General features: G+C 44.3%; 2 protein-coding genes across 2 annotated transcripts; both read right to left on the bottom strand.

Annotated features, from left to right (window-relative positions):
* Positions 1-1,795: 1,795 nt before the first annotated feature.
* Positions 1,796-10,680, bottom strand: AP1M1 (adaptor related protein complex 1 subunit mu 1). Its single transcript, XM_041425058.1, has 13 exons — positions 10,588-10,680; positions 9,954-10,110; positions 9,517-9,584; positions 8,865-8,995; positions 8,580-8,727; positions 8,083-8,209; positions 7,260-7,402; positions 6,502-6,573; positions 6,063-6,221; positions 5,341-5,466; positions 5,060-5,135; positions 2,236-3,974; positions 1,796-2,158 (listed from the first exon to the last, which is right to left on the bottom strand). Exons 1-12 carry the CDS (start codon positions 10,627-10,629, stop codon positions 3,952-3,954), a joined length of 1,272 nt encoding a protein of 423 aa, XP_041280992.1. The 5' UTR covers positions 10,630-10,680; the 3' UTR covers positions 1,796-2,158; positions 2,236-3,951.
* A 443-nt stretch (positions 10,681-11,123) lies between these two features.
* FAM32A (family with sequence similarity 32 member A) lies at positions 11,124-12,467 on the bottom strand. Its single transcript, XM_041425070.1, has 4 exons — positions 12,358-12,467; positions 12,099-12,237; positions 11,959-12,012; positions 11,124-11,803 (listed from the first exon to the last, which is right to left on the bottom strand). The coding sequence occupies exons 1-4, from the start codon at positions 12,432-12,434 to the stop codon at positions 11,735-11,737; spliced, it is 339 nt and encodes a 112-aa protein (XP_041281004.1). The 5' UTR covers positions 12,435-12,467; the 3' UTR covers positions 11,124-11,734.
* Between the last annotated feature and the right edge of the window lie 1,803 nt (positions 12,468-14,270).

Raw genomic sequence — 14,270 nt, 5'->3', positions numbered from 1 at the left:
CTCTCTCACGCTGTTTTCTGCAAGGCCATCAACCATGCCAGGGCTGCTGAAATGACAACAGCAGTGGGTGTCAACCACAGAGAGGAAAAAAAAGCACTGAACATATTGCAACACTGCCTTTGGCACAAGATAAAGACAGAGGTGCCAAGGTTTAGCCTTTTTATTTTCACAGAATAAAGTCAGAAATAAACAGGTGCAATCTCCTAACCAGAGACAAACCCACTCCAGATAAAGTCTGATGATCTCTCTTTACGTGTAAGGATGTTTTATAGACAAAACCAGCTCACACTAGAACTGGGAAGCAAATATAAGCAGTCCAAAGAGTATTTCAGCAGAAAAAGTTGCCAAGAGAGAAGGAAGAGCAGGAAAACCTTAAAAACACATAACAGAAGATTCTTCAGCTGGAAGACCAAGGTGGAATGAAGCTTTTCTAAGGCACTCATTTTACTAGATTGGGAAGTAAGTTCTGTCTTAATTTATCGAGACAAAACCAGTTTTCTCTAGAGCTAATCAGGTGTGTGGGGGTGAAAAGGTCCTCTTTTTTTAAAAATTATTCTATTACATGAGAGCTTTCAGACCATCAGCCGAGGTTTAATTTGTGACCTGGCAATGTCCAGCAGTACAACCCCGAGTAGCTGCTCCCGTGGTTCTGCACCAGGTCATCCCTTCCCTTGGCACCTGCACTTTGCAGGAGTACCAGCATCAGCCGCATGAGAGAAAAGGCGAGAAATAAGAATGCTAAAACCATCCAGATAAATTGCGAAGTTGCTCAGCTCCAAAAACATCACGCTGCAAAGGGCTAAAAACAATAACTTAATTGCACGTTTTGGGTGGTGCTTAATGCCCTCGGAGTCGCTGCAATAGTCACTGCAACAGTCCCTGCAATAGCTGCCCCCGAAGCGCAGGCAGGCCGGGTCCAGCAGCGGGCTGGGAATGCCATCTGCCGGCAGAGCCGCAGATCAAACTGCCCGGACAGGGAGCGCCGCTGACGCACCTGCAGAGACAATTATCTAATCAAGGAGCAATTAAACGGCGCGTAACGAAGTACAGTCGGCACACGGAATGATGCTGCGAGGATCTCCAGCCAGCTGCCAACACAACTATGAGACCACAGTGAGCTGGAAACGCAGATTGGACATTTCAAACATGCAAACTGTCTTTCAAAAGTCGTTTATATTGGGCACTTACCTATAACATGGTGGCAAACCGAGATATTTACATTTTACCACATTAAGCAGAGAACAAAGTTCAGTGAGATAAAGATTTAGCAGTTGGTTTAAGAACAAAACTTGTGGGGAAAAAAATTACTCATAGGATCACACAGTTTGTGTTGGAAGAGATACTACAGCCCATCTCGTTCAGAATGGGACCCCTCCCACTGCCCTGTCCAGCCTGGCCTGGGCACTGCAGAGGTCAGGGGCCTCCCCACCCACCCAGGGAAGTTTCTTCTCAGTGTCCCACCCAAACCTGCCCTCCCTGTAGGAGACCAAGGGCTGGAATAACATCCCTTGTTGGTGTCTTTTCACCTGTGCGCTCACACTGTAATGGATGGATGAAAAGGAGGGGGGGAATTCTGCTGAGTACCAATTTTATGGTGCATGGGTGGGTTTTGCTGAGAATAGAAAAGTGAAATTTTTTTCAGAATTTGGTAAATGAATCAGGGATATCAGTGCTTCCTGCTTTTATAAAGTTCTGTTCTGCTTACACAGGCTTCACATTCTAAGAGCTGAGCATACTCTGAGATCAGACCTGACGTAGAGCAAACTGAAAAAGAATCAGGCAAAGTACAACTGAGTCAAAGAGGACTTTCTGCCCTTTATTACCTTCTGGACAAGCATGGCTGATGCCCCATCATCAACACAGTTAAACTGCAACAAAACAGGAGAAAACATGGTTCTGGTCCACAAGATCCAAACTTCAAGAGGAAAACAAAGCTATGGAGAGTCACATTTTACAGGCATAATTAGAGCAAACACTTGGAAAAATAAAGTCAGCAGAAAGTGATTTGTCAACCAGTTACAGTTTTAATATAAAAAGTTTTAGTCCAGTCATAAGCTTAATTGTTCAAAGGAAAATGAGTAGTGGAACTGAAATCTTGAACAAGATGATTCTGTTTCAACATCAAGCTTTTTGGGTGACAGACAGAGTCACAATACACCTGTCCACAGCCACAGAAATCTTGAACAAGATGATTCTGTTTCAACATTTTGGGTGACAGACAGAGCCACAATACACCTGTCCACAGCCACGGCTGCCAAAAACCGGGTGTGTGGTTGTTGCCAAACACCACCAGACATTAGACTTCCTGAGGCATATCTTCTGTGAGTCACAGCAGCTGCAGCCTGGGGGGAGTTGAGCTGATTTTGGCTAACTGCACACACAGGTGTGTCTATGTACAACAAGGATTCAGTGAGGACAGTGACTGAAATACCTTCTCACTCTTTGTGGACACTCCTGGACTCTCCCACCAGTGGAGAATTCTGCACACAGTGTATTATCACATCACATCTGCAGACATAGATATTTAGATTTTGATGGTGTAAGTTTAGCACCTCTCAGGAGTACTAAATTCAAGCTAAAACGTCCTAAAAGTTGTGTAAAGAAAATACTGATAACCGTCACAATTTTCCTGAAAAAAAAAAACCTCACCAAAACCCAAAATAACTATGTACACCCGTGCCAATTGTAGCTTCTGAGAAAAACATGAAATGGCATGTAAAAAAATAATACCTTTAAGAATAACATTGCAAACTGTTATTCATTCTGCCAGGAAGATACAGTAATAGCTGTTTACAAATGGAAAAGACTGAGAAAGAAAACATGTCTCCTTAGGGCAAATGAAGTTAAACAATTCTAGCAAACTATAGCAAAAAAAGGGGAAGTATTTGCCCTAAATAAACACAAAAGGCAAGCTGGAAGAAAGATGGCAACTGTATTTTTGTACTGTTCTTATGCAGTAACTTCCAGGAAGAACTTGGAGTATATTACTATTATCTGGAAAAATAATCATAAACACCCAATCTTCCTACCAAATTACATTACCTCTAGCAGTGTTCTGGTCTTCTAACACCTAACCTAAAGCTTTGTGCCTACATATGACAATTGGGAATTTGTTTGATGAACAGAAGTTTGAAAAAGCAAATACTGGTCAGTTGGCAGAGGGTTTCCAGGCCCTGGGGTCACAAAGCTGGAACTCTTTCATCTGCATTTTGACTGACTGGAGGCAGCAATCCTGCTTCCAGAAACTCCCACCAGCATTTCCTCCTGTCACCTCTTGTTCTCAGCTAACTTAGTCTTTAGCAAACCCCTATTTTTGTTTCCAAACCTTTCACTTGAAGCTCTTCTCTCAGATTAATTCCTTTAAAACCATGCAAAAAAAGCTAATGGTATTTTTTGACTTCAGATAATTTCAACTCATATTCTGCAATTTTTTTAAGTTAACAGAGATATGAATGAGTTAAGGCACCCAAATGCCCAGAAAAAAATAAAATAAATACCTTGGGCTAAATACAACGAAGTGTTCAGCAGTCATTTAATTGCACAATCATCTCCCTAATTTGTAGCATAATGCTGCCAATGTCTTTAGGGATCCTAAAATACAAATACTAGAAACTCTGTGACTGTAACGGACAAGGCATTGACAAGACATTCCCAAGGTTCATTCTGGATTCCTGGCTCCTCCATGTAACTGCTACTCCTAATGTAATTAGCATTTAGCAGCAAGATCAGCATGTTCTAAGAATGAAATAAATATTCACACAATCAATACTAATGGTTCAAAAGCTCAAACACATTATTGAAATCAGTAAATTTCCAATCTTTCTTCTGTCAATCCAAGATTGCAGAAACGAGACCCTTGGCAGCAACATTCACAGCTCTCAGGACCACAGCAGCTTCTGCAAACGAATTGTAGGCCTGAAGGTTTGTTGTCTGTGGTGCCTGTGAGGTGTTTTACTGTGTTCGGAGCTGGTAGTCTGCAAAGGGGAAAAAAACAACAAAACCACAATTTTAGTAATTTGTCTCATTCAAAGGAGTAAAGCAGAACAGCAACTTAGGATAAAGTGATAAAATACATTCTTGCATTAATATGCATTAATAAAAGAAGATGCAAATATCAATAAAACACTGAGAGGGGGAATAGCCTTCAACTGAACGAGGGGAGGGTTAGATGGGACATGAGGAATAAATTCTTTGCTGTGCAGGGGGTGAGGCCCTGGCACAGGTGCCCAGAGCAGCTGGGGCTGCCCCTGGATCCCTGGCAGTGCCAAGGCCAGGCTGGGCAGGGCTGGGAGCACCTGGGACAGTGGGAGGGGTCCCTGCCATGGCAGGGGTGGAACTCGAGCTTTAAGGTTCCTTCCCACCCAAACCAGTCTGGGACTCAACAATTCTATAAAATAAACTCAAATCTTTGCTTAGAATGGCCATGAGAAGCAAGGCAATTGTGGGCAGCCATGCTTAAATGCCAGAAAAAAATTACTTAGAAAAACAGAAACAAAAAAAAAAAATTTTAAAAAAAAAAAAAAAAAAAAAAAAAAAAAAAAAAAAAGTGAAAAACAAATTAATTAAACAAAAATAAACAAAAAAAATTTCTTAAAAAAAAAAAAAAAAAAAAAAAAAAAAAAAAAAAAAAAAAGCGAAAAACAAATTAATTAAACAAAAACAAACAAACAAAAAAAAACCCCAAAAAACCAAAATCCCCAAAATGACAAGAACAATACCACCACAGCAACAAAAAAACCCCAACAAAACCAAACCCCACTATTTTTGCTTGCTAAAAATCAAGCATTTTGTACTAGACAGTGTCTTATACATTTTAAAGCTGGCAGAATGATATGTATGAGCATACTGCTAATAACAGGTTTGTTTTTAAATGTACCAAATTCCAGCTCAATTAGAAAATACCTGAACAGCATTACCACTCTACCCCATTGGGTCTTTCATAAAGACACCAAGAAGGGGACTAGAAAAGAAACAGTGTGTATCTAAAGCAGACAGTTCCATACTCAAAAGAGCAGCTTCAATTTGCAGGTGTATTCTGGAGAAACAAAACTGCTCTCACCTCCATTCTGGGTGATGTACCGGACCCAGGGCAAAGCCTGGTAGCCACTCTTCTCAATTATCTTTAAGTAACGAACCTGGAAAGAAAGATCTGTAAGACACAAAGCCTCCCATGCTGGCAAACCTGTGCTCAGCAAAAAAGAAAAGCAAAAAACCAACCCTTCTGGGGGTAAAAATCTGTCTTGTGGATAAAGCTGAACAGGAATCGTCGAGGTGAGAAACACCTCGTGTGTTAGAGCCCAGCATGTGAATCTACCAGCACTTCTGTTTTCAAACACTGACCTGGATTCCTGAAGTGGTGAAATAGGGAATCTCAAACTTTACACTAATGGGAGGTTTTCCTTCCTTGTCTTCAGCTTCAACACTTGGAAGTCCAAAGTGAGCTCTCATCAGGTATTCTTTTCCACCCTATCCAAAAGGGACAATTTTTTTTTTCTTGAAACAAAAAAAATAATAAAAAACTTGCAATGATACAAGTAGTTTTCTAAACATCAAACTGCTGAACTCCACTATTTATTCCAGCTCTTCTCCAAGGCTTCAAAGTGACATATATTTTTATTTTAAAAATCCTTAAAAAAAGAAAAAAGCAGATCCAGCCTGAGGCAGAATTCATTTTCTTCCAGCCTCATACTCAAAAATTCGGATTAAATAGTGACACACAGCTGCACCATCACACCATTAGCAGTGGACAGGGCTCATGTTCATGGAACCACCCAAGAAGCAGAGCCTGACAAAACTCAAACAGCTGCTGCTAAAGCCAGGCCAAGGATTACACCACCCAGAGACATCACTGCTCTCTACCCGGGTTCTGAAAAAATATCCAAGTGAAACAAATATAAACATCTATTAGCAAGCTCCAATCTTTCATCCATGGAAAAAGAGGAAGAGTCCACCGCTGCTTGTCTGATACCAACAGGATTTGCTCTAGGCAGAGTCTAAATGTGAATATTAGTGTTAAGTAATTATTACACTCTTTGGTGGTAAGAGTAAAAAATAACACTTACTGGAAAAGACTTAATGGACCAGACAATTTCACTGTTCTCTGGAACCCATTTGACACTTCCAACAGTGGTTTTAAACTTTGGCGAGTCTGCATCATTTGGAACTGGGATGTGAATCTCCACGTTGTTGGCAGTTGATCTACGCTTAAATTGACTCTTTGCCTAAAGAGGAGAAACAATCAAGCAGAAAAGCAGGGTCTAAGTATTTCCAGGATGCTGGTGAGCTCAGAGAGCTGTGACACACAGCTCCCCTCCACCCCAACCTGTATCCTGAGGACCAGAACTGGAACTGAGATCATAACTGACACAAGAAGTCTTCAAAGGTATCCAAGTCCCACAGAAATCCTGAATACTTGTACAAAAATGCATATACAGCTCCTCAAGCTTAGAAAACAAACAAAAGAAGACTACAATTAGCCATAATTATTTAAGGATGTCTGACCTTGATCATGTACTCGATGCGGCTGTGGGAATGTTTCTCAATCACAGACTCAATCCAGATCAGGGGCTTTACCTGGTGGTGAAAAAACACATCACAGCCCTGAGTTTTACTCTGACAGAGGCACTAAAACGTTTCTTTCCCTCAAAACTACACTCAATGTGTGAACCACACAGAAAAAGAAGCCTGGGGTATTCAAAATGACAGAACTGTGGTTTTTTAATAAATAATTATAAAAATGAGCAAGCACTGATATATCAATTAGCAAATGTACAAGAATTATAGGCTTAAAAATGTATGTCTCAGATTAATCTCTAATAACAAACACTTGCATCAGAAAATATTTGATAGTTTTACATACGAGGCACTGAACTATTTCTTTGCTATAGACCTTCTCTAGATTGAATTTTTTGACTTTCTTTATCATCACGTCTGGCATACTCTAAGAAAACTAAGTAACATAAATACTGTTGTTAACAAGCACAATGAATTGTTACACTGCACTATGTAGTTAGATTAAAAACATAGTATTTCAAAACCAGTTTCAATAGCAGTTGAAAATACAGAGACTTATTGCTAAGTGAAGTCTAAACTTCCTTCTTCCTCCAGAAGGAGTGAGCACCAAGTTTTGCTATTAACAGTTGATTCAAAAACCCATGTGCTGCCCATGTTTTATGAGAAAAAGAAAAAGAAGAAGGGAAAGCTATTGTGGCTACAATCTAAACCAGTCTCATTTTAAAAAGGCAAAGACCCAGACTCACGTGGGTATTGAGACGGTATGACATGAGCTCAAACTCTCCATCAGGTGGAATGAAGGAGATTGTCCTGTCGTTCTCAAAGCGAGAGAGACGAACGCACTGGTGGAACTTCACATCTTCCAGTTCTACTGATTTGCTTTTCCCACCTAGCAGAAAACACACAGGTCACACAAACCACAGCCCAAGGCTCATCACAGCACAGCTGCTGCCTGCTGACATTGCTTCCTTTTAGCCAAATTTCTAGGATCAGGGCAGCGACCGTCCCCCTGTGCTGGGCACTGCTGAGGCACCCCAAATCCTGTGATCAGTTTGGGCCCCTCCCAACAAGGACAACATTGAGGGGCCAGACTGTGTCCAGAAAAGAAAATAGAGCTGGGGAAGGGGCTGGAGCACAAGGAGCAGCTGAGGGGACTGAGCCTGGAGAAAAGGAGGTGATGGGGGAGCCTTCTCACCCTCCACAACTCCCTGACAGGAGGATGGAGCCAGGCGGGGGTCCCAGGCAACACAGGACAGGACAAGAGGAAATGGCCTCAAGTTGTGCCACTGGAGGTTTAGGTTATATTTCAGGAAAATTTCTTCACTGAAAGGATGGCCATGCATTGGCACAGGCTGCCCAGGGCAGTGGTGGGGTCACCACCCTGGAAGTGTTCAAAAGGCTGTGGCACCTGGGGACAGGGGCTAGTGGTGAACACGGCGCTGCTCAGCAGTTGGACCCTCAGAGGGCTTTTCCAACCTTCCTGATTCTGTGATTACCATGCTACCCAGGCATCCCAAAACTCAAGACTCCAACAGCATGTGATGATTATCATGGCAGTGCAACACTCACGGCCTGTGTTATCAAAGAGAACTTTGTCATTCAGCCCAAGGCGCAGCTCTGGCATTCCTGAGAGGAAGACTCTCATTTTAATGGATCCAACTATCTCACTCCGTAACACGTTTCCGTTGGCACTGACCTGAACAAAGATGAAGAGGAAGGTAAGACATCTCTGAGGTGACATCAAGAAACACTCCCACCCTATCCCCATGCCCTGGGTTTTCTTGGAAGTGTTTCTCATGAGGAATTAATCCAGCAGAGTGAATTAAATCAGGGATGTGAAGCAGTACAGACAGAGGATCAAAGGACATCTCCAAAAATCAGCAATACACACAATTAAAGCATTATTTGCACTGGATTTCCTTGTGGGAACTTAATGATTACATTGCTCTGGGTGTCACAGCACACCATCCACAGTCAGACTTTCTACTGCAGGTTTTCATACAAAAAGCCCTTTTTAACACTCCCTCTACAATTCTCACACACAAGTTGAAGCACAAGGTACCCACCAAAAGGTTAACTGACTCTATGACATCCAGGAACACCTCGTTTTTCCTGTACTTTATCCCTTCTGACCTCCATGAAACAGCATTGGTAACAGTGGCAGGCGGGCGTGGGGCTCCAGTTTCAAGTTTGTGGCCTTCCTGAGTGATGTACCTTCACAACCAGAGAATTGGCATGGAAAAAAATAAAATTAATATTTTTGATAATTAGAACACACTGAAACATTTGTTTGCCTATGGAAAAAGGCTCAAAACATTCCAAGGGCTTTGTCACTGTTGAGTGATACTTACTCTTGTAAAATTTTACTATCAGTGGTCTGTGGATAACCAAAATCCATAAGCTCATCTAACAACTCATAAATAATAACAAAATTATCCCTAATGCTCTCTTCTTCCAACTCCTTGAAATATTCAGAAAAAACCTGAAATGCAACAAGAGGAGGGAGAGGGAGAAGAAGGACATTAGCTGAGGCAGCACAGCACATGCAGAAGGAATTCCTGCATCTAAAACAATCAACTTGTAAAGTTCCAACCCAAACCCCACACTTCCCAAACAGCATCCTGCTCACATCAGCCCCAGGAAACCCACATACAGAGAATCCTAGAAGGAACTATCATGAAAAATATTTATTCTGGAGAAAATATTTTTCTCAGCAGGCACAGATGAACCAAGCACAGGTTCTGTGTGAGGCACCACAACACAAGCACCAGTTCACAACCTCCTGCAGGGGCCCAGGTCTTGTGCAACCCCTTACAGCCCCATCCTCTGCCTGCACAGCCACAAAATATCAGTGCCCTTATTAGTGGCTAAGAAGACAGTTCTACAAAACAACCAAATATAAAGTAAAAATGCTATTACTGAAGTTCCTAAGAAACGTGAAAGCTCTGTGCAGCTCTGTTTAGAGAGAAAAAACCACAAAGGTTACTTTTGAAATATACTCACCTGAACTACTTTATATAAAAATGAAAACACCAGTGATACACAAGCATTTTTCTTAGAAGTTGCAACAACTGATAAAGGATGTTCAGGAATGTGCATTTTAAAATAAGTTTACTAAGTGTATTGTAAAAAGCCTAATTTTAGGCAAATAGAATTGCCTAGAAGAATTATGGATTAACTACTTAAGAGCACATATGGTCTAAGGACATATGAGGATAAACATTCAGGAAGTCATTAATTAGAGTAAAATTAAAACACTTTTCTGGACCTTATGCTGCTGGTGCACATTACACTATGTAAAGAACAAAGCCCCTCATTTTATATAACCAATTTTACTGAATACAGCCTCTTTGCACCACTTCACCCATTCTCCAACTTGCATTTTGACATTAAGAAAGCCAAACCAGCAACCCTTGGCACATCTGAAGCACAAAGGATACGATACAGGTTGTTATGCTTAATCCACATGAAACGAACTCCTCCGTGTGCTAGGATAGGAGAAAGTGTCCCCTCTTCTTCCTTTTCCATAAGGATTGGCATAAAGTGTTCCACCTCTGACATGTCCACATCTCCACGGTAATTCCGACAGATCAGAACCTACAAAGAAAGCAACCAAATCCTTCTTTTTTCTCTTCCATAAGGACATTATCGTGCAAGGCACAGAAATGCTTGTGAGGCCCCTCCAAAACCATCCAGCTTCCCTCGAGCCTCCCTGCATTTATACCTGCAAATCACAATGCCGAAGTACTTTGCAGATTAGAACGCGAATAGCAACATTTAATTGCAAAGTCATGTATTAGCATTTTCCAGAGCTACCCTTCCCGTATTCCTTCTCGCGCTCTAAGAACGATTTTAGGAGAGGAAAACACGCAGCTCCTCTGAGGCAAAGCAGCTACAATACCGGCAGAGGTGAATTACCCCGGGGATGCCGCCCCACTCAACATCCCCACCGGCGAGGGGCTACATCCACAGCTCCGCTGTCCCCGCCCGGCCAGCCCGGGGCTGGCAGCCCGGGAAGCGGAACGCGGCCCCCGCAGCCCCCCAGAGCAGCGGAACCCCGCGGCCGGGCCTCACCTTCCCCTTCAGGTCCAGCACATAGACGGCGCTGGCCGACATCGCCCCGGCCGGGCCGCGTCCCGCCCGCCTTCCGCTTCCGCGGGAAGTGACGCCACGGGCCGCAGCACCGGCCGCGCGCAGCGGTACGCGCGCTGCGGCGGAAGGACACCGCGGCGAACAGCGCCGTTAAGGAGTGCCGGCAGCGCGGGCCCAAGCCCGGGCGGACCGAGGGGCTCCGGCACGCGCCGAGTACCGGCGCTAAGAACGGAATCCCGACTTAAGAGGCGCGTTAGGACTTGGAACATCGAGATACATGTCATCCCTCAGAGGGGGAAGAATCACACTGCACACTCCCGATTTCATGCGAGTATCAGCACCAAAAAAGGGATGGAAGCAGCGTTTTAATAAATTACATGGAATTTACAAGTTGCAGCAGACCCCTCTGAGAGAGCTCGAGATAGAAATGACACTGTTGATAAGACAGAAATAATACTGTTTTCCACAAAAATCGGATTCAGTAGCCGGTGCACAGCAAGCCAGTAATTACACGCTCGAGAGACACACTGATGATTTATTTCAGAGTTGCACAAGCCTGGTGGGATCCCAGAAATCCAGCACATCAGCTATCAAAACTTGGACATCACTCACAGCCGTTGGCTGCTCTCTATTTCATGGATTAAATCTCCCTTCTTGCTGGGTAGGCTTGAAAGTATACAAAGATCAAATATAAAAGAATATCCTTTCGTAAAACAATTTTGCATATTTCAACGTGGCCTCTGACAGAACTTAACAGAAAGTAATTATACAATTCACATAACTTACAAGAGAAACTTAAATGCGAGCCCGTCAGACTCTTCACCTCAACCAAAGAAATAAAGGAATGTTTTCCATCTGGCTCATAGCTATTAGTTTTGGCCTTAATCTCACTATAAACACTAAAAAAACCCAGCCCTCTGCATCGACGTAAACCAGAGCTCCTCAGCCCAGAGGAGACATTGCTGCACGTTTGGTTTTAAAAAACAAGTCTATAAAATAAGACAGTATAAAGTCATAAAGGCTGAGAAGATGTATTAGACAATATGGAGAAAAGACAGATTTACATGGCAACCCTGCTTGATACAAACAAAACACAACTCCAGCTCCAGAGCCGTGAAAAGCAGCCTGGTCATTTAGTCCAGCTGACTTTGGGAATGTCATAAAGCTCAGTCAGAGTATCCAAGTGCCTGTTGAAGTCCTGGGGGAGGGAAAGAGAAAGAAAACCGGGGCTGACATCACCCAGTTGAACCACAAGCCCCCCTGCGTCCCGGCTTGTGCCTGACAAGGAGGAACGCTTCCTTCAGCCCAGCAATGAACACGCTGGCCTGAGGAACTCGGGATGGTTTTGCTCACCTCCACTCGCTGCTTGTGGGTTTTTGATGCTTTCTTCAGGATCCGCTCCATTTGCTGTGGGAGACACAGAAGGGCCGGTTACTCCCGACACTCGCAGCCCCCTCGGCACCCCAGGGCTGACGGGGCTTTTAAAGCCTTACCCGCTTCTCCTGCATCTTCTCGTAGGCCACCTGCGCCGGGGTCCGCTTGTCCAGCCCGCGCTTCTTCTCCTCCTCCTGCTTCTTGCTGCTCACGATCTGCTCCAGGATCTGGGCCTTGTCTTTCGCCTTCTTCTTCTTCCTGCGGGGAACGCCCGGTCAGCGCTCATCCCCGGGGCTGTGTGCCCCCTCCTCGCCGCCCGTTCTCCCAGCCCCTCCTCACTGCCCCCCGTTCTCCCCGGTTCCCCCCGACGCCCCTCACCGCTTGCCGGCCCCCAGGGCCCCGCCGCTGCCCTTCAGCCGCAGCGGACCGCGCTGCACCGCCTCGTAATCCGCCATGGCGGAACGGCTGTGCCCGCGCCCCCTGCCGGCACCGCCGCAACGGCGCGGCCGGGGCCGCGAGCCGCGCTCGAGCTCCGCCCGGCCGCTGCGTGAGGGGAACCGGGGCGCCTTGCACCGCCGTGAGGGGAACCGGCCCCTCCGTGAGGGGAACCGGGGCGCCTTGCACCGCCGGGAGGGGAACAGAGAACGAGCCCCGCCCGGCCCCTCCGTGAGGGGATCCAGCAGCGAGCCCAGTCCGGAGTTATCTCCATGAGGGGAACCGAAGCGGGACTTGCAAAATGTGGAATATATCAAGGTTATTTTAAATTAAAATTTTGGTTTTTTGATGTAAAATCTTTGTATACTTTCGAACCTAATCAGCAAGAAAGGAGACATAATGAGTGGGAAGACAGCAGCTAGCAGCCCTTAGTCAAGACATATGGAAACTAACAAGCTTTAGGGATGTAGTAAATCAAAATGTTGATGTATGTGTGTGTATACATTGATAATTTAGCACAGGACTCAAGGCCTGTATATCCTACAGCTGAACTATCTTCATTATAAAACTTAGGATCATGCCTAAGGGTCGAAAAGACCTTGCCCAGGTGCAGACCCTTCCCCATTGCATGTGGAGAAGTTAGCTAGGGATTGGCTAACTTGTATGGAAATTACTAAATAATCTTAATAGAGGGGCTGACCTTGGAAAAAGACTAACTCTGAACTTCTGTAAATAATGACGTGGAAAGTCCAGTGAGACATGTTGGATTTGTGGAAACCCACCAAGCATCCAGGCTTGTGCAAATAATGTCTCTCTCAAGCATGTAATTATTGGCTTGTTGTACACCACATAATAAATCTGATTTTGAGGACAACAAGATGGAATCACCTTGAGGAGAACACCGGATATCCAGGCTACACCAGGAGAAACCAGCCCCATCTCTCCTCACACTTCTTGTTCCACTCTGAACAGAACCATTCCAGATCCTTTTTGCTATGTGAAGATGCCCTGAGGAGCAAGCCTGCCCCAGGACCAGATCTTGCACCAGCCAGAGGGAACCAGTGAACCAGAAAGAGAAACTTTACAGATCCATGAAAAAGCAGGCTGCCACATGCTCTGCATGTTCCTCCTTTTTTTCCTCATTTTTCATCTTTCATACAGCCTTTCATACCATCACATTTCTGTTCATGTGTATGAACTATACGCTCACACATCTTTTCAGTGTAAAGGCCATGTATGTATCAGTATGGATGGATATCGTGCTAATAACCATTAATTAGTAGTAACATACATCAGCAGATGATGCAGAAGAAAGGGAGAGAGCAGACTTGATGGGAGCAGACCACCTCCAGTACAAGCTACCATCAGCATGATGTATTTTAACAGTGTGCATTAAAGGAAAATACTGGCACGGACTGCCTAGGACAGTGGTGAAGTCACCATCCCTGGAAGTGTTCAGAAAACTTGTGGATGTGGCACTTGGGGACATGGTATAGTGGTGACCTTGGCAGTGCTGCATGAATGATCTAAAGGGGCTTTTCCAACCTTTATAATTCTGACCCTATAAAACGTGAGAAGGAAGGGAGGAGGGGATACCAAATTTCCATCTTTGGTGTTAAATTTTAAAGAAAGAAAACACTACTAACACTTTTCAGTTAATTCACCTTATCTGAAGGCATGAGAAAGCAGGGTGCACTGGGTCTACCTGCAGCTGAAGGGCACTAATGAGCAGCTATTACTTGTTTGGCTAAATCCTGTAACCCGAGTCTTCGTGGTGCACACAGGAGACGGGTGAATGCTGCTGGAGAACAGCCTCAAGCAGCCAGAATAAAGATTTGATGAAATGCTCCTATTAT

Source organism: Onychostruthus taczanowskii, unplaced genomic scaffold (genome assembly GCF_017590055.1).
Source record: "Onychostruthus taczanowskii isolate IOZ18803 unplaced genomic scaffold, ASM1759005v1 scaffold112, whole genome shotgun sequence".
Taxonomy (NCBI): Eukaryota; Metazoa; Chordata; class Aves; order Passeriformes; family Passeridae; genus Onychostruthus; species Onychostruthus taczanowskii.
This window is presented reverse-complemented; position numbering and strand designations above follow the sequence as displayed.